Raw genomic sequence first — 20,233 nt, 5'->3', positions numbered from 1 at the left:
GCTAAATTAGTTAACCGCCAAATCTCAAGGGTCGTCACGCCCAATGAATAGAACCAGCTCTCCAAATGAGGATAAATGATCATTCAAGAGCGACAGGAAAAGTGACACACTCCAGCGTGGCTTTCGGTCACCCTTCTGTTACTGATGTGTAGAAAGTGGCGAAAGGTGAAGGCCAATCTAATGTATCTGACACACTCATTTTTAACTGCCCAATCAAATCAGTATGTAAACTACAATTCTAAAGGAATGATCTGAATTTTCAATTACATGTTGACATCTATTAAAGCGATAGTTCACCCAAGAATGAAAGTTTGCTGTTAATTTACTCACCCTCAGGCTATCCTAGATAGTAGATATCCTAGATATCCTAGTGACACACTCCTTTTTTCCAGTAGAACAGTAAAGACTATTTTTAGCTGAAACCGTGGTCCTCTGTGATTCATATAATGGAAGTCAATGAGTGCTGTCACTTTGAGACAAAACATAATTAATACCCGCGGCTCCTGATGATAAGTCTGTCTTAAGAAGCAAAACGATAGATCTATGTAAGAAACAGATTTTCTTTTACAACATTTTGTAAATTAACTGCAAAATGTTCTTGAGAACAAGTGAGAACAACAAGTGAGAACAACACGCGATACGCTCGATAATTGTATAATGTTCCCATAATATTTCAATCACTAATGTTTCTTGAATTTGATCTGTCAACTGAACAGAAATTCAGCATTTATTAATCTTGGGTAATGCTAATTTCTGCATAAAATACATTTTAACAATAGTTTCATGTATTACGAATGAACATGAATTACTATAACATTGAACAATAGTATACATTTTTATATTAACATTAACTAGAATTTGTAAATGCTGTAAACTGGTGTTCATTGTGAACTAATTGAACCTTATTAAGTGTTACCTTAAGCTTAAAGGAGAACTCCGGCGCAAAATAAACCTTTGGTCTAATAAAACATTGGTACCTAGTCAACCGTTCTCTGAGATTTGTTTTCATAATAATCGAATGTAAAGAGTTTTATCTCTAAAAACTGTTTAGCGTATAACGCTAGTAATGGGGGCATATAATAAGTAAAAAGAAATCGCTAGTTAATACCGCTAACAAGACTCAAAATAGCCCCACACGAACACAGTAACATAATGAGGGTCCCTACATGCAAAACGAAGCATTGAGAACTTTGTAAGTGTACAGACCGTTTAATAAGAAGATAAAGATAAAGACAGTCCACTTCGTGTATACAGACAGGAGCCATCTTTGGAAAACAGTCTCAACTAGTCAAACCACGAACGCCATTCATACAGTTCAGAAGTTCACTGAACTTCATACAGTTCAGCTCACTTAGCACGTCGTTCGTGGTTTGATTAGTCGAGACTGTTTTCCAAAGATGGCTCCTGTCTGTATACACGAAGTGGACTGTCTTTATCTTTATCTTCTTATTAAACGGTCTGTACACTTACAAAGTTCTCAATGCTTCGTTTTGCATGTAGGGACCCTCATTATGTTACTGTGTTCGTGTGGGGCTATTTTGAGTCTTGTTAGCGGTATTAACTAGCGATTTCTTTTTACTTATTATATGCCCCCATTACTAGCGTTATACGCTAAACAGTTTTTAGAGATAAAACTCTTTACATTCGATTATCATGAAAACAAATCTCAGAGAACGGTTGACTAGGTACCAATGTTTTATTAGACCAAAGGTTCATTTTGCGCCGGCGTTCTCCTTTAATGGTATTAAATATGAGGTTGCATTTCCCAGGCATCATTTAAAAGGTTTCTATGAATGATCTTAGGGAAAATTCAAACATTTAATTTATTTACATGCATCCAGTTGATAATCTGTTCTGCAGTTAGCGCAGTATATGATGAGGAGGCCGATACGCTTAACTACTTACGTGTGTCCGTAACATTGAATAATGCACCAATCCCTGTGTGAAATTGACAATTACAGCTGTTGTTGCGTGCCGTTGCGTACGGCATTCGTCTTGGTCCGTGTCGAGATGACTTTACTTCCCTCTTCTTATTTGTCAGAGCCATCAACAGGTAAATTGTCTCCGCTGGCCTGTGACTTGCTTTGCTATCTAATTTCACAAGGTGTGTAATCACTGACAACCATGTGTGGAAAAACCGGTCAAAAGTAATTAATTAGAATGCAAGTTAGACCTTGAATTGGCAGGATGTTTCTAAGGATCGGTTCTGGTGTTCGGTTCACAGTTTTGATTGATGGTGTCTGTCTTTGGGAAAGCACAGCTGCTCGCCGTTGGTCTTATGTGTATGTGCTTGAGTAAGAAGATGTTGTAACTTTAGTTAAAGGTCCTGCTTTAGAGGTTTGGCTCTGTTGAGTGGGAATGGAGCAATTGGGAACTTTGGGAAAGATGCTTTTTCTGAACGAGGCAGTAAATCATCCTTCGCTTTTATTCCTGAACAATTCAACCATTTGTCTTCATGAGGACAATGTCAAATGTGAAATGAGAACAAATTCGAAGTGAAAATTTCAACAGTTTTGGTGTATTTAATGCCTCCCTTGTGTCATTGACTTGAAACGGAGATACTGGACTGTTTGAGAAAGAATTACCGTACAATTTTGCTTTTGGATGATCCTCCCGAAGCATAAAATCACCACTTCTAGTCTCAAGAAAGCAGGGCTGCTGTTAGAGCTGCACGGTTCATAGTTAAATGACAGCAATCTCGATTCAAACACCTATGCAATATTGTTCCTAAATGACAACGATTCAAATATGTCAAGTACGATCACAGCGAACATTCAAATCTGTGTTGGCGCGGCCGCTGATCCAGAGAGAGTATGTATAGTTCATGCATAGGTATGAAACCGCTTCACGAACAGTCTTTTCAACCACAAAGTATTGTTATTTCTGTTACAATAATCAAATTATCTCTGTAACGGATTCACTGAGGCCAGTAGAAGAGAGAAATCAAAGGGGAGATTTATTGAAATAAATCCAGAATGTGAAGAAAACGATAACTAAACTAAACTTGATGATAAACGTAACGTATCCATGAACTAAACTTGACCATGAACATGAAACTCACGAACAGAGGTAACAGGGAACAAGACAAGAGACTTGACAAGACACACCTGTGAACAGGATTAAACAATGAACCAATGAGAACACATTAAACAAGGCAGCACATGAGATGATCACAAGACAAGGGAATCGCATGACAAAGGGGAGCACAAGGCAGGATAACAACTGTGAAAACCACAAAAATAAGACATGAAACAAAACCAAAACTAGACGTGACAATCACAGAAGTGATGTCTACGATCAAAAATAGAGTAAATCATCAATTGAAAGTAACTTGACTCTTCAAATAAAGATTGAAAGTCATATCAGTGGGCGATGACAAGTGACTGCTAAAAACTGTTTTAGAAAGAGTGAAAAGAGTGGTTAGTCTGTTCTTTGGATGTACATTTTCAGTTTGGAAGTCCAAAAAGTTTTTGGGCATCCAAGACCAAGTCTACTCACATTTAAATAACTTATTTTAAATCAGCAACAAAATCTGACATTAACTGTCCCATAAAAGTTGTTTTTTAATGCTCAAATAGTGTTAAAAAGCATATTTCAGGCTGGACCAGCCAATGCGTTTGGACACTGACTGTTTCTGCCATATTACACGTTGCGCTTTCTCCCATTCGTAGTAAAAATGAACGCACCATCTTTGTATATCTAAATAATAGATTTGGTTTGGTTTGGACCTAAGTAGATATGTTTTGAATGATGGTGTGGTCTTTTTTTTAAATGACCAAGATGTATTTGTTTATTTCATGAAGATATAATGAGGCGTTAATGATGATTTGCTTCTGACCTTTTTTTTTTCTCTCTTTCCTGCTGAACTGAATTATCTCTAATTCCTGTTGGAGAATTAGCCCTCCAGTGTCAGGCTGTCCTGTCAGATTGGGTCAAACACTTTCTCATTGTTTTTTTTGTTTTTTTGTTGCTTTTAATAAGAAACCTGACCATCTTTTAATAGAATCTTATTTCCTGCTGTTCGTAGTGAATTACAGTTGTACACCTGCACCCTTTCATATTTTCCAGGAAGAAAGGTTATAAGTAATCAATTTCACTTTACCCTTGATATCCCTCCTGAATAAACAAGCTGTTGCCCTGCCAGGGTCACCAGAGGAGATGAGCCTCAGTCTTGAGTTGGGCAGGACACATTATTAGGCTTGCCAATCATTTCAAATTTTAATTGGATTAATTGCGCATGCTGGATAATTAAAGGGATAGTTCCTTTTATAGTTCCTTATCCTTTTTTCTTCTTTTTCTTTCTTCTGTTGAACACCAAAAGAAGATATTTTGAAGAATGTCTACAATATCATGAAGAATGGCTAAGTTTACGGTAGCCATTGACTTCCATAGTATTTTTTTCCCCTAATATCATGGCTAATGGGTAATGGCTACCGTCAAGATTCTTTAACTCTATTCTTTGTCTGTGTGTTAATCGCTAGGGCAATGCTCCAAAAAATTTAATTGAGTTGCAGTGATTTGAAATGTAGTTCTAACTATTTAATAAATAAAGATATTTCTTTATTTATTAAATATTATTTTCTTATTCTTGTTTTGTAAATTATAGGGTGGATATGTGTGTGTGTGTGTAAGTACAGTAAACAAGAGCCTGCAAAAGAGTAATATGAGTCATTTATTACCAACAATGCCAACATTTTAGATAAGCTAATTAAAACAAACATGTTCCTCTTCCACAGTCCTTGGTCAGTTAGATGTAAGGGAGTATAAGTTGACGGCAGTGCGTCAAAGTAAAGACACTTTCATACACGGTCGGCTTCCAGTGTAAACTCATTACTCTTGCTCTGCCGGTCCTGCATTTTTACCAATCATTAGTGAGAGTGACTCTGGCTTCATGCTCAGTTCATGATCTGTATCTTCCTCCGCTCATTGCTTTTTCCTCAAACGGTCTGTCCGGTTATTCTGCCCCTCTCCTTTCCCAACATTTCCCTGGGATGCTGAAATGTCTACAATGTGCTATTGGCTATTTGTGTGCGAATGTGTGCTCATTCCGTTTTGCTTTGTGTGTGTGTGTGTGTGTGTGTGTGTGAGGAGTTTCTGCCAGAGAGTTGATGTTTTTCTTGTCCTCTCCAACAGTGTGCTTGCAGTGATTTACTCTGTGGCTCTGCATAGCTGCGCTCCTCATGCACTGAAATGATTGGGGAAAAGTCCAACTCTATTGCCAAGAGCCAAGGAGCTCTTTGATTCGGCTCCAGGAGCTCCGGCCCTGCAGGTTTAATGAAAGGAGCTTAGAAAAGAACTTCATTTTAAGCAACTGACAAAAAAGAAACACCTTTAGCGGTTCTTTCATTTACATTTAAATGGAAAGGTTCAAATTGGCTCTTTTAGATTTCAGACATTGGCATCCAAATGTCCGAGACACAATCTGCATTTTATGTATAATAATATATATATTTCTTTTTTTTGGGACACATATTTTAACTTGATTTGTTTTACATCACAATTTTTCTTGTATTCATTTTTCGGAAATGCGTGTACATTATTCGGTAATTTTTTTTGCTTGAATTGTTGTGCTGGTAAAACATTTTGTAATTAAATATTTTTTCTTAATATTAGTAATATGCAGAATTAAAGCATTTTCACTAGTGGTCTCAGACTTTTGCAACTACCCACTGTGTAGGTCAAAGTCAAAAGCTCAAAAACGATGTTTCAGCCATGGGACTGTCAAAGTGCATGTTATTGATCCTGCTGCTATATTTTCTGAAGAAAGCATAGCCTAGATATAATCATGCGCAGAAAGAAATGCTCTTCTCTTCTTTGCTCCAAGGTCACAATTTCTTTTGAACTACTTAATGCAGCTTCTACAGCTCACAAAGTCAGTGTAATGATGTACGTAGACCATCCTTGATTAAAAACCATCACACGTCTGACAGCGAAAATCCTGTACAGCCGTCACGGAGAAAGTATTATATTCTTATCAGTGAGTCTGTTTACATGCATAATTAATATCACAAATCAGTTCAAGAATATTGTGTTCACTGAGATTTGAAATGATCACCTTTTTCCCCCCATATTAAAATGTACACAGATATGCTTATTATGGCGATTGGGTTTTGACCTTTAACCAATAAAGTAACACCATTTAAATCGCCTTACACACTGTTTATTTCAAGCGTTAAGATTTTGCATTTAATACGCTCTCAATATTCCATACCTGAATCTCTCTCACTTCACTGAGTAAGCGTTTGAGCTGATACTGTTATTGTAATTGTATGAGCCAGGTCTCACAGGAAGGGTTTTTTCAACTCTGGTTTAATATCTTCCTTCCTCTCTTTTCCCCCCATCTCTGTTCAGTGTGTAGATATTAAACTATGAAGGGTAGAAATAACTGTTTGGGTGCTGGATTGTGATGTGGCGTTCAGAGGTGTTAGTTGCTCACACACACACACCAACAGAGCATTTGTTCCACCTCGTTTATTTCTCACTATGCGGTTTGAATGCTCTTTCCCTTTGGGGTTCAGGAAAGTTCCCATTAGCGATAGGGACTTTATAAAAGCTTTCATATTACGAGCGAGGAAAAGGGCAAAGGTGGCCTGGAGCTCTGTGGATTTGGCTTGTGTGAAATAGCAATGTTTTTCGTGTTCTAGAGCCGGAATCTGTACAACTAGAGCGGAGCGTATGAAGCGTGAGGCAAATCCAGTTTTTAAAGTATACATGAGGGAATGTTTTTCATGCACTTATGTAAAATGTGAAACTGGTTTGCTTTCACTGTGGGAGTTATTTCCTTCTCTCCAGTGGTCCTAAGATGAGACGTGAAGTCGGCACAGACACGACTCTTGAGTGATGACTCTGGCTCTGGGGTTTAAGTGAGCACTGTAATATAAAAACTCTTCCCCTATATCTAATTTCTAAGCACCAAACATCAGTCTGCTGGCTGTGCAAGAGCCCACTGAACACACCATCATTCACTAGTATTGAGGTCTTCTCTGAAGGTTTTCTTTAACAGTCCCACGATACATGTGCCTTGTTTTATTTACACCTTTTCCACCGACAGGGTGTTGAAACCAAATCTGGTGCCCCTTCAGGAGCTGTTCTGGGCTGTTTCTTCCAAAAACGTTGGAACCGATGGTTTCTCTCAACATAGGCTCACAATGCTTCTAGTTAAAGGGATAGTTCACTTTGAAATTAATTTTTGATATGTTTTAGCTTACCTCAAGGGCATCCAAGATGTAGGTGTCTTTGTTTCCGCTGTAGTTTCAATTTTGATATTTTTAGGTCAAACCGTTCTTGTCTGTCAGTCATATAATGCAGGTCTATGGTCACTTCCTCAAAGAGCATGCACAGAGAAGTCCAAATTAAACATGATTTAATGACTCGTAAATGTAAGTTTTTGAACAGTATTTATATCGTTTTTACCTCTTGTAAACACAGCCACGTCCAAGTGATCTGATGGCGCCGGCGCTTCGGTCTGTGCGTTACAAGAGGTAAAAACGATATAAATACTGTTCGTTTTCTCACACAAACCGCTCGTTTCGATGTTACAAAAAAAATGTTACAAAAGATTCTATTTCAAACAAATGCTGTTCTTTTGAACTTCCTATTCATCAAAGAATCCAAAAAAAAAAAAAAACTGTACAACTGACAGACCAACAACTGTTTCAACATTGATAATAATAATAAATGTTTCTTGAGCATCAAATCCTCATATTATACTGATTTGTGAAGCATCATTTGACACTGAAGACACTGACACTGGTGATGCTGAAAATTCAGCTTTGATCACAGGAATAAATTACACTTTACTATATATTCACACAGAAAACAGCTGATTTACACTGGAATAATATTTAATACTATAACTGATTTTTGTTGTATTTTTAATCAAATAAGCGCAGCCATGGTTAGCAGAAGAGAATTCTTTTAAAAGTATTTAAAATCGTACCGACCCCAAACTTTTGAACGGTAGTGTATATATTTAAGAAAAATGTGTTATTAATATATCAAATATTTATATTTATATATAATATTAATTATGTGCAAATATTTCTTAAATATATACATGCATGTGTGTGTATTTATATATACAAAATAATTATACACACTACACACACATATATTATGTAAACACAAACTTTTATTTTGGATGCGATTAATCGTGATTAATCGTTGCCCAGCCCTAAAAGAATTTTTTTTTTTAATATAAATTAATTTCACTGTATATAGTCTAAAGTATGAAAGAAATGTATGTTCATTTTTAGAATAACTCATTTCTACATTAAACACAACAATACACCAACGCATTCGCGACTCTCCTGTGATTAAAGGCGGCACTTCCGGTTTACTTCCCACCGGAGCCTCACTTTCGATTTCAAAATAACGGCTGCGTGAAATCAGCGTATTGCTTAGTGACTCCAGGAACTCCTTGTTTTTCTATTTAGAGATGACTTCGGATTCTCAGTCACGCTGTGTTTTTGTTTCTTATTTGTTGTTTTGATGCATTTTTGGTTCTTGTTGTGGTTTTTGTTTAATTTCGTTTCGTTTTGTCATGAATGTCTTACGGTTCTCAGTCACACTGTGCCTTTGTTTCATCTTGTCTTTGTTTTGTTGCAGTTTATTTTTTTATTTTTTTTGTCATGAATATCCTAGAATTCTCAGTCACTCTGTGCCTTTGTTTCATTTAGTCTCTGTTTTGTTTGTAATTGTTTTAATTTGTTGTTTTGTTTCGTTGAATTTTTGTTGTGGTTTTGTTTTGTTTCGTTTCGTTTCAGTTGTGTTTGCTCTACAGTACAACCTTGCAGATACTACATTGGTGCTACAGATAAATTGACAGCAAAATGGACTTGTTTGGTTTTGTAAAACCAGTGCCATATAAGTGTATCTGGCAAGAAATGTCAGACAGGTGCAATCTTTGTTTAGAGGCTTTGGCTTTTTGCACAGGAGGATCATGTGTGAATGTTTGTTTGTTTTCTCTAGAGATGACTTACAGCGAGAGTGCTGAGGTTGAACTGTTTGTATAATCTGCACATCAATGACAATAATTATGTTGTATCACTAAGAGCCTGCTGGAGTATCAGTCCAGAATAAATCCCACCTGAAGGGCTTTTGTATTTAGTCACTCTCAGTCACGCTGTGCCTTTTTAGACATTAAGATCAGTCGCCCACATTCACGCTCTTAATACACTCATATCTTGCTGCGCTCGTCTCTGCAGGTCATATCATCATTCTCATCGTAAGTATCCTTCTCTTTGCATTAGAGCAGATGCATAATGGCCAAAGCAATGAAAAGCAGCACTGTGAATTCACAATGAACTGACGCAGGAGATTTCCAAGGTTCCTGGTTCATGTCACGTAACGGATACGGCTTCTGTCAGGATAGATGATGCACATCTAGGTGGTAAATTTTGATGACTCCGATAGGTGTCCTCTATGATTAAACTCACTTTGGTTTGCCAGGATGAGCACTTCCCCTGATGAAGAGTGACAGCTGCTTTGTTGCAGGAGGTGCTTGTTATCAGTTTGATTATTGTAGGAAAGGATTGTCAAACACCCTATAGGTCTTTATTTTAATAATAATTTTAAAAAAAAAGTACTTTTTTCTTTTTACTTCCAGGAGTTATACAATTTAGAATTTATACTGTGTTAGAGTTTTAGGGTACATTTCAGTTTTTTTAAATAATTTAATTAAAATAACTAATTCTTTTATTACCAATATTTTTTTTAAATATTATTTAATAAGAAATGATAGAGAAACCACCCTGTTCTTTTGACTGGATGGATTTAGTAGCATTAATACTGAAGGCTGGTTTTATGCATCAGTGTGGTATTGTGAATATTGTATCTGACATTCGATGGTCAGGGTTTTTCCTGGGTCAACAATGGTCTTCGGTGGTGGTAGACGAACACGGTCATCCACACACACGTGAACTGTAAGCCCAGGACTGATAATAAATGCAAAGAAACCTTTTAAAATATCAACTTATCCTATTTATTCATGAAATAAAAGATAATCACTGTCATAAAACAAAGTCCTTAGAACTGTTACATTTCAAAATCTGTAATTTTGTATGTAAAAAGTCATTGTAAATTTGAAACGTAAGTAATAAAATGAACAACAAAGTAACACATTACATAGAAAAAAATGGCAGGTCTGTTTTGCAATTACTCTCCAAGACTTTATTCACAATCATTTGACATACAGTATCAGATTGTTTTTTTTTTTCCCCATCCATTGCTATTATCACTGTCAATTGGATTCAATCACGCATTTATATACTGTTGCAAATCCAGAAATTTTGCAATGTCCAGTTAGAAGCATGAAGAAATATATATATATATACAGAAAAACGAGCAAAGATCACTGCCATTATAATCACTGAAGCTGTCAATTACAACACGAGAGACACAAAGCTGCACTCTTGCGAAAACTCCCGTAATAATCATGAAGTTGTCTATGTGCTGTGCAATGAATCTCTTATTGAGATCGTGTTTATAATGTTGGTTATAATGAAAGGATTCGCGATCGTGAAAAACTCCGCCATTTTGAGCAGATCCTGACTAAATGAAACGCATCTAACTGGCCATTGCATTCACGTGCTCAACAGATATGTCTGTGATTCGCTACAAAGCTCAATGCTGCAAAAACGCATTGTAAATAGAAACCTTTTCTCAGAGACTCTTCACAGAGCGCTTACACAAACACTCACAGGAGCATTTTTAAGCAGCTGGTACTCTAGAACGGCAGAATTAAATGATTAAGTAAATCTTTGGCAGTACAAAGATTATTTTTGTGGCCGCCAACATATTTTCAATGCAGGAAAAACCCTGCATTCAGTGGTGTTGGTACGCCTTTTATTTTTCCTGCTACCTGGTTCCACCATGTGGTCCTTATTGCAGTGAGCCAATTGAACAAACTTCAAAGTAGGAAAATGAACCATCTTTGACAACCTTGTTGTTTGAGAATGTCATTGTTACTACTGTATTAGCATAGCAATCTGAAATCTCCTTGTAATTGCGACTGTCACTGATGCAGCAGTCAAAGGGTTGAGAGCACTTGGTGCGGTTTTGCAAACATTATCTGTTCTGATCTACTTTCATGGAGTGTAAATGTTCTAAATGGGATTTGCAACATCTTGAGATGGTTATTTGTTGTGATAAAAACTCGGGACTTCACACGATATTTTAAAGAATGTTACAATGTCAGAGCCATGGCAGGGTAAAACTATTTAAAAAAATCTGTTAATTTAAATAAATTAAAATATATAGTTTATATAGTCATGTAAACTAAATGAAAATTAGAAATGAATTGGCAATAAACGTATATAAGTTTAAGCTGAAGCACTTCAGATTAAGTATTAAATTATTAACTGGTAATAAATAAAAACTAAAACTGAAATAAAAAATTAAATAAATGAAATCTAAATAAAATTAAAAACTAATGAAATAACAAAAGCACAATTTTTAAAAAAATTTTTTAAAATGGCTGTGTTCTGTTTTCAGTCCGGCTGAAATTGCATGTATTTTTAGTTGAAGAAAACAGGATCTTAGTTGAAGATAATGTGCGAAATGATGAAAATGTGTGTCAGACTGTAACAGACTAACCTGATCTCCTGTCATAATAGCATATAATGAGTATACTGAAGTACTGTATTTACTGTAAGGATCTCCTGTTTGTAGATGATTCCAGCGCAGAGGGCTCAGATGAATCCATCGTGGACCGCAGCTATGTGAAAAAGAAGCTGGAACATGGTTTAACGCGAATCTGGCAGGTAGGGAGCGTGCTCATTTACTTTATTTCTTTCTTTTTTTCTTTGTTTTCCATTCCGCCATTAGCTTCATGACTTGCCCTCCCACCTCACGTCCTCCTCTTTCTGTCCCCAGGACGTCCAATTGAAAGTGAAAGCCTATTTGCTGGGAACAGACATGTCCAACTTCAAGTACGACGACTTCATTGTGGTTCTGGATGTTATCAGCAGGTAGGGACCCACTTCCTCATTAGTGCTAATTGGATTGGCCTGCAGGGACCAACTGCACCACTACCCTCCCCCCCACCCCCAATCACTTCTGCTTCATGAGAAACTCCCCTAAAGAGAAAAGGGGGCCAGGGGGCATCAATGAAACCGCTTGTTCCTCAACAAGAGACGACGGTCATCCCCATTAACAGAGCTCAATTAAAAGGCCATTTTTGTGTGTGAAACCACAGCCCTCTGTATTGATCCGGCCTCGGGGTCGCTGACTTGTGTGAATGGAGGCGGCATTTTCTGCCCTCGCTGGGACACGTGATGCGAAGTAACTCTTTGGGGTTAATTAGAAGAGTGAACCACTTTCTAATTCATTTCATTGTTTTCTCTTGTTTATTTTCTGTTTTTCTCTCCCAATTGACAGGTTGATGCAGGTGGGAGAGGAGTTCTGCGGCAGCAAGTCCGAGGTGTTGCAGGAGTCCATTAAGAGACAAAGTGTGAACTACTTCAAGAACTATCACCGGTGAGATACAGTAAATGGCTCATGGCCCAGTTGACCTCAGTCACTATTAGTTCTAGGAGGGGTTTACTAAAAATGGAACGAGTTCTGCAGGGAATGCTGTAATTTGTTTGTTCCCCCAACAAGAAGCCAATAGGAATTTCCCATTGACTTTTTGCAGAAAATAAGCTTTGTGACCAACAAAAGTTTCTGATTCTTACATGTTTTGTTCATCAACATAATCGTCATAAATGAACACCGCTTTTGAATGAATTTTGGAGCCAAGATATAATTGGCAGAAGTAAAAAGCTAAAGGTTGGCTATAAAAAACACTACACCACCGTCCAAGACTTCCACGTCACAACCATTCAAGTCACCATGAAATCAAAATTGACTTGTTTAAATTGGAGTATTGCAATATTTATTATAAATGATTTATCCATGCGTATCCCAGACAATCTCTGTAATCCCATTTAGCCACTTGGAAGCAAAAGTGTTTTTCAAGACATGTAAAAGCTTTAAAAAAATCTTGAGTTTGGTATTTCTGATGCATCTTTTGCCGTAGAATAAAACGTGAAAGTTTCTTGAGCTTTTGCTAATCTTATTTCAGGCATTTAAACAAAAACCCATTTAAAAAAAAAAACAGTTGACTTCTGGGCGATGGAACGGGAATTCCAAAAATGTATTTCCAGGTTTTAGAACTCATTCCTGCAGAACTGTATTGTGGCCACTGATAGTCTTGTTTATTTGTACTTGCTGTCTGAATTGTTTTAGTGCTTAATTGACTAAATCAATTATGCAAATAGGTTAACACTACAAACATGCCTAAAAAAATCTGGATGTTGTCAATGTCACAGTGTTCCTGTGGCTCAAAAGGTAGCATGGCACGTGGTTGCATGTGGATATCATCTGTATCTCAGTATTTTGCTATAATATATCTAGAATGCTGAATTGTTGAAGTACCTGTCACATACTCTAGTCTCTGCATTGTGGCTTGAAATGATGAGAGGACAGGCAACTGGGGCTTTGTTCACACTGCTGGCAAATTGGATTTGATTTTCAAATCTGATCTACAGGACTGATTGTCCACATTGTCATTGTGCAAGTGTTGAAATCTGATTTTGTGCGCTATATCCGGTGCATCTACATCAGCTGCTATAGTAATGATGTGTCTCAAACCAATGCCGAGAGACAACAACTGTGAGTAGCTGTCATCGAGAGGAATGCAAACTGGAAAATTTGCCTCATTTTGCTCATATCCTTCATGACATCTTATCATTGTGCTGAAATCGCAAGATGCGTGAAAAAACAAATGACAAAGTGATTTTACCCATTCAAGCACATACTGTCCAAAACTGCTGACTTATTCACTACACATTGAATGTTGTATATTTCACTATATGAGTAATGAGAGAGAGAGAGCGTATTCGGACCGAGTTCAAATATTGCGCACTTAGGAATTAGGAAAACATCTGATTTCATGTGCTTTTTGGTGATCACACAAAAAAAAAAAATACTGAAGTGATTTGAGTCAGTTAAACCAAAAAATCTGATTGTTACTGTTTGTCTGAACAAATCTGAAATGTCCATAACCCCTGCTGTAGTCAGCAGTACAAAGACCTTTTCTGCTCGATGAGGTGGAGGACTTTGAAAGAGGACATCTTACCATTATTTCTGATTATTCACGCAGTTGGATGGCATCCATAAAGCGATTATCTGTCAGTCCTCTGAATGCTTAATCTCTGCTGTCACTGCATCGCCATTAACACATTGTGCCATTACAATATATATTTGTGCCCTCTGGCTTAGAGGACAAAACCGGTCTGCTTTTCCTTCAAGTGCTTTAAATTTGATGCATTTTAAAAATATCATGGATTGAAGATGTGACTAGAGCTGGTATTTCAAATGTCAAACACCCTGCCACCGGATGCACTTTATTTGGATTTAGATACCAACTTGTGATCGTGTGAACTGCCGGTATGTTCTTTAGAGATTAGTTGATGGACTTTTATAATGTTCCACTTTGATGTAGACATTTTCTACAAGGCTGCTGGTATTGACCTTGTCTGGCAGCGGGCCACTTTGACGCTCATCATTCTCACTACCTATAACCTCCTTCACTGATCGACTTTTCCTTGAACCGTTTTTGCCAGCCCATTTCATTTTTCAATAAGTTGAATGGCAAAGGGTCTTCACTTGACACAAGCCAACCTCTTGTCATTTCTCTTTGTACCCTTGCAGAACTCGCCTGGAGGAGTTGCGGATGTTTCTTGAAAATGAAACCTGGGAGTTGTGCCCTGTGAAGTCCAACTTCAGTATTGCCCAGCTCCACGTAAGTCTGAATGCCACAGATAAGACATTGAAATGCAGTTATGTGACTTTTATTCATGACTGATCTGGGGCAACTGGCATCAGTCTTTTGAGATTTCAAATTTGCATATGAAGATGAGTCGGAGAGTTTTTGTTCCGTGCGCGCTTTGAAACGACTGGCTACAAGCCAAAGGCATATCAACACACGTTCCTGCATAATGAGCATTGTTTAGAGTCCAATCCTCATGGTAAGCGGGTCAAAAAGTGTTCTTTATGTGACCCATTGCAGGAAATGAGATGTGTCTCCAGTGGGTGGTTTTCTAACCAAATAGATGGCTTTTTTTGTAGTTCATCTTCCTTCATATTTCCCCGTCTTGCCGTATTAGGGACGCTTTTATATGCATTTTAAATCTCAGGAAAGGCTTGACAACTTGATAAATGAGGGTAAGCATCATCACTGATTGTATTCCAACATAAGCTGTTTTCTCTCCTAGTCAGGGTGTCATCCGTCTCAAAACAAATTACACCCTGGAAGGCAAGTATATTCAGCCGAGAGTATCTGACGAATAAGCCAAAATGCATCTCTTTCAATTATTATATGCTAAACAGGGTCTTTCGCTCGGTAAACTGTTCTCTGATGGACCTTTTACACTGTTTTTGTGCAGAATATACAGGTATTTTCTCAAAGAAATGCCACTAGTTTGTGTGTTAGAGAAAGCTGGCGTTGAAAAGCACATCAGTGAATGGCATAATCAGCGGTGCTATTTAATAAGCCACATTTGCATAACGACTTCATGCTGGAGCTCTGATGTGCAAAGCGGTTTAACTGTGAGAAGTTTTAGGTCACTTAGCGCTACCGTTTGAAGCTTTTGCACTTTCACCCTCGCAGCTTATTGTTAAATTTTTAAATATTATTAAAGTATTCTGCAGGAGTACATTTCCAATGAAAACATAAATGCACCTGTAAAATGTAGCAGAACAGATAGAGCTACTTTTCCATCTCCTTCTCGGACATTTACGTAACCAGCACAAACATTTATATAATAAATAAATAGTTTGGGATCTGTAAGATTTTTTGGTAACACGTAACAATAACGTTTAATTTGTTAATTTTGTATTAACTTACATGAACTTAAAATGAGCAATACATTTGTTACAGTATTTATTAATCGTCGTTCATTGATTGTTCATGTTAGTTCACCGTGCATTAAATAATGTTAAAAAAAATATGTTCATGTTAACTAAAGTGATGAAACATAAATAAATGAAACCTTATTGTAAAGTGTTACCGGTTTTTAACATTTTTCTGACAGAAGTCTCTTCTGCTCAACAAAGATGCATTTATTTGATCAAAAATACAGTACAAACAGCATTATTGTGAATTATTTTTACAATTTCGAATAACGTTTTTATATATTTTAATATATTTTAAAATTTAATTTAATCCTGTGAGGGTAAAGTTGAATTTACTCCAGTCTTCAGTGTCACTTGATCCTTCAGAAATCATTCTAACATGCTGATTTGCTGCTCAAGTAGCTTTTCTTATTATTATCAATGATGAAATCAGTTGTGCTGCTTAATATTTTTGTGGAAACTGATAAAACATTTTTTTTTAGGATTCTTTGATTAATATAAAGTTCAAAAGAACAGCATTTACTATAAATACAAATCTTGTGGAACATTTTAAATGTCTTTACTGTCACTTTTGATCAAATTAATGCTTCTTTGCTTCTCATTTCTCAAAAAAAAAAAATCTCTCTGCCCCCAACTTTTAGACGGTAATGTATATACACGATATGCAAAGGCAAAATATTTAATCAACGAGTGCAGGTTCTGTGGGCCTACTTTTTAGTTATTTGATCTGTATGATATGAAATCTGATCAATCTGTTTTGTTTTCCCCTCTTTTCCAGGAGTTTAAGTTCATGGGTCAGTGTCGTTCTCCCTCAGTATCTCCCAGCAGGCAGCCGGACTCCGCAGAGCTGCTGGAGCTGTCTCTGTTTGAGCAGTTCCTGCAGGGAGGAAATCCTTTTGAGATGCAGATCGACAACAAGGAAGAGGAGACCGAGGATGTCCTGGCTTCTAATGGGGTATGTAGCAGTTTCAGTACTAGTTTAATTCATTCAAAACTTCTAGTCCAAATCAATATTTTAAGATGACAAAATTGTCCCCACCAATATTTTAGCGAACTCCTTTCAGGGTTTTTCCTGCATAGAATTACGAGGCGGCCGCCTCCGTCAAATTTCCTGCCGCCTCCGGCTCTCGACAATACTCGGACAGACAGTCACATGCAGATACACTTTTTCCACCGTGACGGTTCTGTTACGGGTTCCCGGCCTGTGCCGATAGTGCTGTGCGGATCATAATCCGCGGGTCGGGCGGGCCAAGTAATAAAACATTACATTCAAATTAATCGAGGGTGGATGACAGATAAATCATTATAATGTGTTGATTTTAATAAAGACACGGATCTCTCATCACGGTAAAACGCAATGAACGAGCGTCACTCTTTTACTTTCGCTTTCAACAACGTAATTCTCGTTAGGGAAAACTATCAATCAAAACATATCAGGGCATTTAATACAGTTGTAATTTTTCAATGTAAATTATTTAATTTGATTGGGAACAGCCTACTGTCTTATTATTCTGGTTTAATGTATTGATCAAATTGAAGAATATTTTAAATGAAAGATGGAGGATACATAAAATTAGAGGGAAAAAATGCCCTATTATAAAGGTAAAAACATTATTCTGATAAGAGTGTTTGCCAACGGTGATGTAATGAAATATTGACAATTTAAGTTTGAAAGGAGCAAAGCCTCTGTTTAGGCTATTAAGGAAATGTAATTTTGCCCAAAGAAGAACTTTTCATTTAAATAAATGTTAATTTTAAATCAGCCTACTTCACTGTGATATTTTACCATATTATCATGCTTAACACTGAGAATTTGAATAATTGTAATGGGATGATCAGATGCAGATAGCCTGTCTAAATCAAAGAATATCATAGGTTTGGGCGGTTGGATTATTTTTAACAGCGGATTCGGGTGACTCAAAGTGCACCAGATTAATGAAATAATCTTTAAAATGTTCATTTCAGTGAACAAATGTTCACATGCCCCCAGACCCCCCTAGAGGTACCGAACTCCACCCACAAAAATACTGTGGGAAACACAATAGGCTATATGATGGTCTACGAAAAATACAAATTCAATTATCGTATTATTAAAATACATTATCAGGACTTTACCGTATGAGATTATTCTAGTCTAGGGGAAGATGTTCTAAAATTTGGTTTTTATGATCCTGCCCTGTTCTTGACAGTATGTGTGTGTTAAGTGGAATTATCCTCCTTTTTGACTTTTCGCATTATTTCGCAATGCATGGGTGTGTTTTTGGTCATGTTATAGCCTACCTCGGTTGCTGCTTGTTGTAAAGTAAAAGTGAATTAAATACGAAAGGATACCACTTTGGAGAGCCCATTCTTTGCCATGAGGACAACAAAGTCATACCATTTAGCAACAGGGTGATATAAGGTGGTTTATTATTGCCGTTTCTCTACTCCTGTATTAATAAACGTTGAACTCAGAAAAATGAAGTGCAGTGTTAAGCAATTTATTTATCACACACACCGCGCCTCCTCATAGACTACTTTTTTTTTTTTTAATTAAAGAGACCCCACAAAGATGAAATCATAATTCGAACCCTGTTTACAGCCCTAGTTCCAGGACTGCATACTGAATCCCAAATATGGGATACCAGTTTTAATATATAGACGAACAGGCAAGCAGTGGATTATGTTGGATGACCGGTCGGCGTCAATGGAGAACATTTTCATTTTAAGATTATTAATAATTGTGTGTCAGAGAGAGATAATTGTGTGTATTTTAGCGCAAACCAGTACAGAAGTAATCAATAAATTATTGGGGAGGGTCATGCCTTTTTTCACAATCATTTTGGAGGGTGATAGAAAAATGTTTTGCTGGCGAAGGCAGGGTCAAGTCTATAGACTATAGATCTAAAAACTCCTCCGGTAGCCCCTTAAATAAATAACGAACAGTCCTAAATGGGAGTGAAAATTTGATGCGTAAATATTGTGTAATGTTAAGTGGCTCATTGTCGTTATAACTATTGACAAAGCCCATCACTTCTATGTGGAGAGAATACTCAATATTAAAGCTCTCATGTGCTTGGCATCTGTGATGATGCTTCTGTAATGAAAACAAATGCTGTATGTTGATGACAAAGAGTGTGTGAACCCTTGGTACAAGTGCTTTTACCCTGAGAGAGAACAAAGTGTTTTGCATATAAGCTCATTGTGTTAAGTATTCCATGCTGTTTTGTTAGTAACTAGATACAATGTGAGGCGTCTATCAACTTTACATTCAATCTGTATCCTGACGGACCGTAGGAGTTGTTTGAGGTTACATGTATCTATGTTGAATCTGCAGCACGGTTTTGACACTGGTACATTAACAACACTAAAGGCAAGCTCTGAACCTTAGAGAATTAAGGCTGAATCTTTGTACTAGTTTTGTGATACGCTTAGTTTATTTTCTCCTTTTGAGCATCAGTTATATGCTGTCCCTGATAAAAAGAAATAGCAGCTTAAACCAGTCTAGGCAGGTTTACAGTTATTAACTGGTCTCTATTAAGGCTGGTCTCTTAGCCTGGATAAGCTGGTTTGGTCGACAGCCAGCTGGTCTTCCAACTGAAAAAACTCTTAAAGGGATACTCCACTTTTTTTGGAAATAGGCTCATTTTACAACTCCCCCAGAGTTAAACTGTTGAGTTTTACCGTTTTTAATTCCATTCAGCCGATCTCCGGTTCTGGCGTTACCACTTTTAGCATAGCTTAGCATACATCATTGAAGTGGACAAGACCGTTAGCATTTCTCCAAAAAAAATTACCAAAGAGTTTCGATATTTTTCCTATTTAAAACTTGACTCTTCTGTAGTTACATCGTGCACTAAGACCGACGCAAAATGTAAAGTTGCGATTTTCTAGGCTGATATGGCTAGGAACTATACTCTCATTCCTGCGTAATAATCAAGAAACTTCACTGCCGTACCATGAGAGCAGCAGGCGTAATGATATGACGCAGCGCCTGAAATAGTCCCCAGCTCGGTAACGTTGGTTATGTTGACGGAAGGTAGCCTATTTTCAGGCGCTGCGTCATATCATTACGCCTGCTGCTCTCATGGTGCGGCATTGAAGTTTCTTGATTTCTTGCAAGACCATTAGCATTTCTCAAAAAAAAATGACCAACGAGTTTCGACGGTCTTGTCCATTTCAATGATGTATGCTAAGCTATGCTAAAAGTGGTACCGCCAGAACCGGAGATCGGCTGAATGGATTCAAAAACGGTAAAACTCGGGAGTTGTAAAATGAGCCTATTTCCAAAAAAAGTGGAGTATCCCTTTAAGATCCAAGATCAGCAAACCAGACCATCATAACCAGGCTGGGAGGC

At 37.3% G+C, this 20,233-nt stretch overlaps 1 protein-coding gene across 2 annotated transcripts in view; it reads left to right on the top strand.

Annotated features, from left to right (window-relative positions):
- The window catches only part of vps50 (VPS50 EARP/GARPII complex subunit), a 143,308-nt gene that overhangs the window by 61,495 nt on the left and 61,580 nt on the right, over positions 1-20,233 (top strand). For both annotated transcript variants that reach the window (XM_056249694.1, XM_056249693.1), the window contains exons 14-18: positions 11,671-11,762; positions 11,875-11,969; positions 12,379-12,477; positions 14,695-14,785; positions 16,676-16,852. In XM_056249694.1, coding sequence (XP_056105669.1) covers positions 11,671-11,762; positions 11,875-11,969; positions 12,379-12,477; positions 14,695-14,785; positions 16,676-16,852 — 554 coding nt within the window. The remainder of the gene's footprint in view (positions 1-11,670; positions 11,763-11,874; positions 11,970-12,378; positions 12,478-14,694; positions 14,786-16,675; positions 16,853-20,233) is intronic.

The sequence above is a fragment of the Rhinichthys klamathensis genome, unplaced genomic scaffold (genome assembly GCF_029890125.1).
Source record: "Rhinichthys klamathensis goyatoka isolate OS25496 unplaced genomic scaffold, OSU_Roscu_1.1 h1tg000060l_1, whole genome shotgun sequence".
Taxonomy (NCBI): Eukaryota; Metazoa; Chordata; class Actinopteri; order Cypriniformes; family Leuciscidae; genus Rhinichthys; species Rhinichthys klamathensis.
Note: the sequence above shows the minus strand (reverse complement) of the source record. Positions and strands in the feature narration are given on the sequence as shown.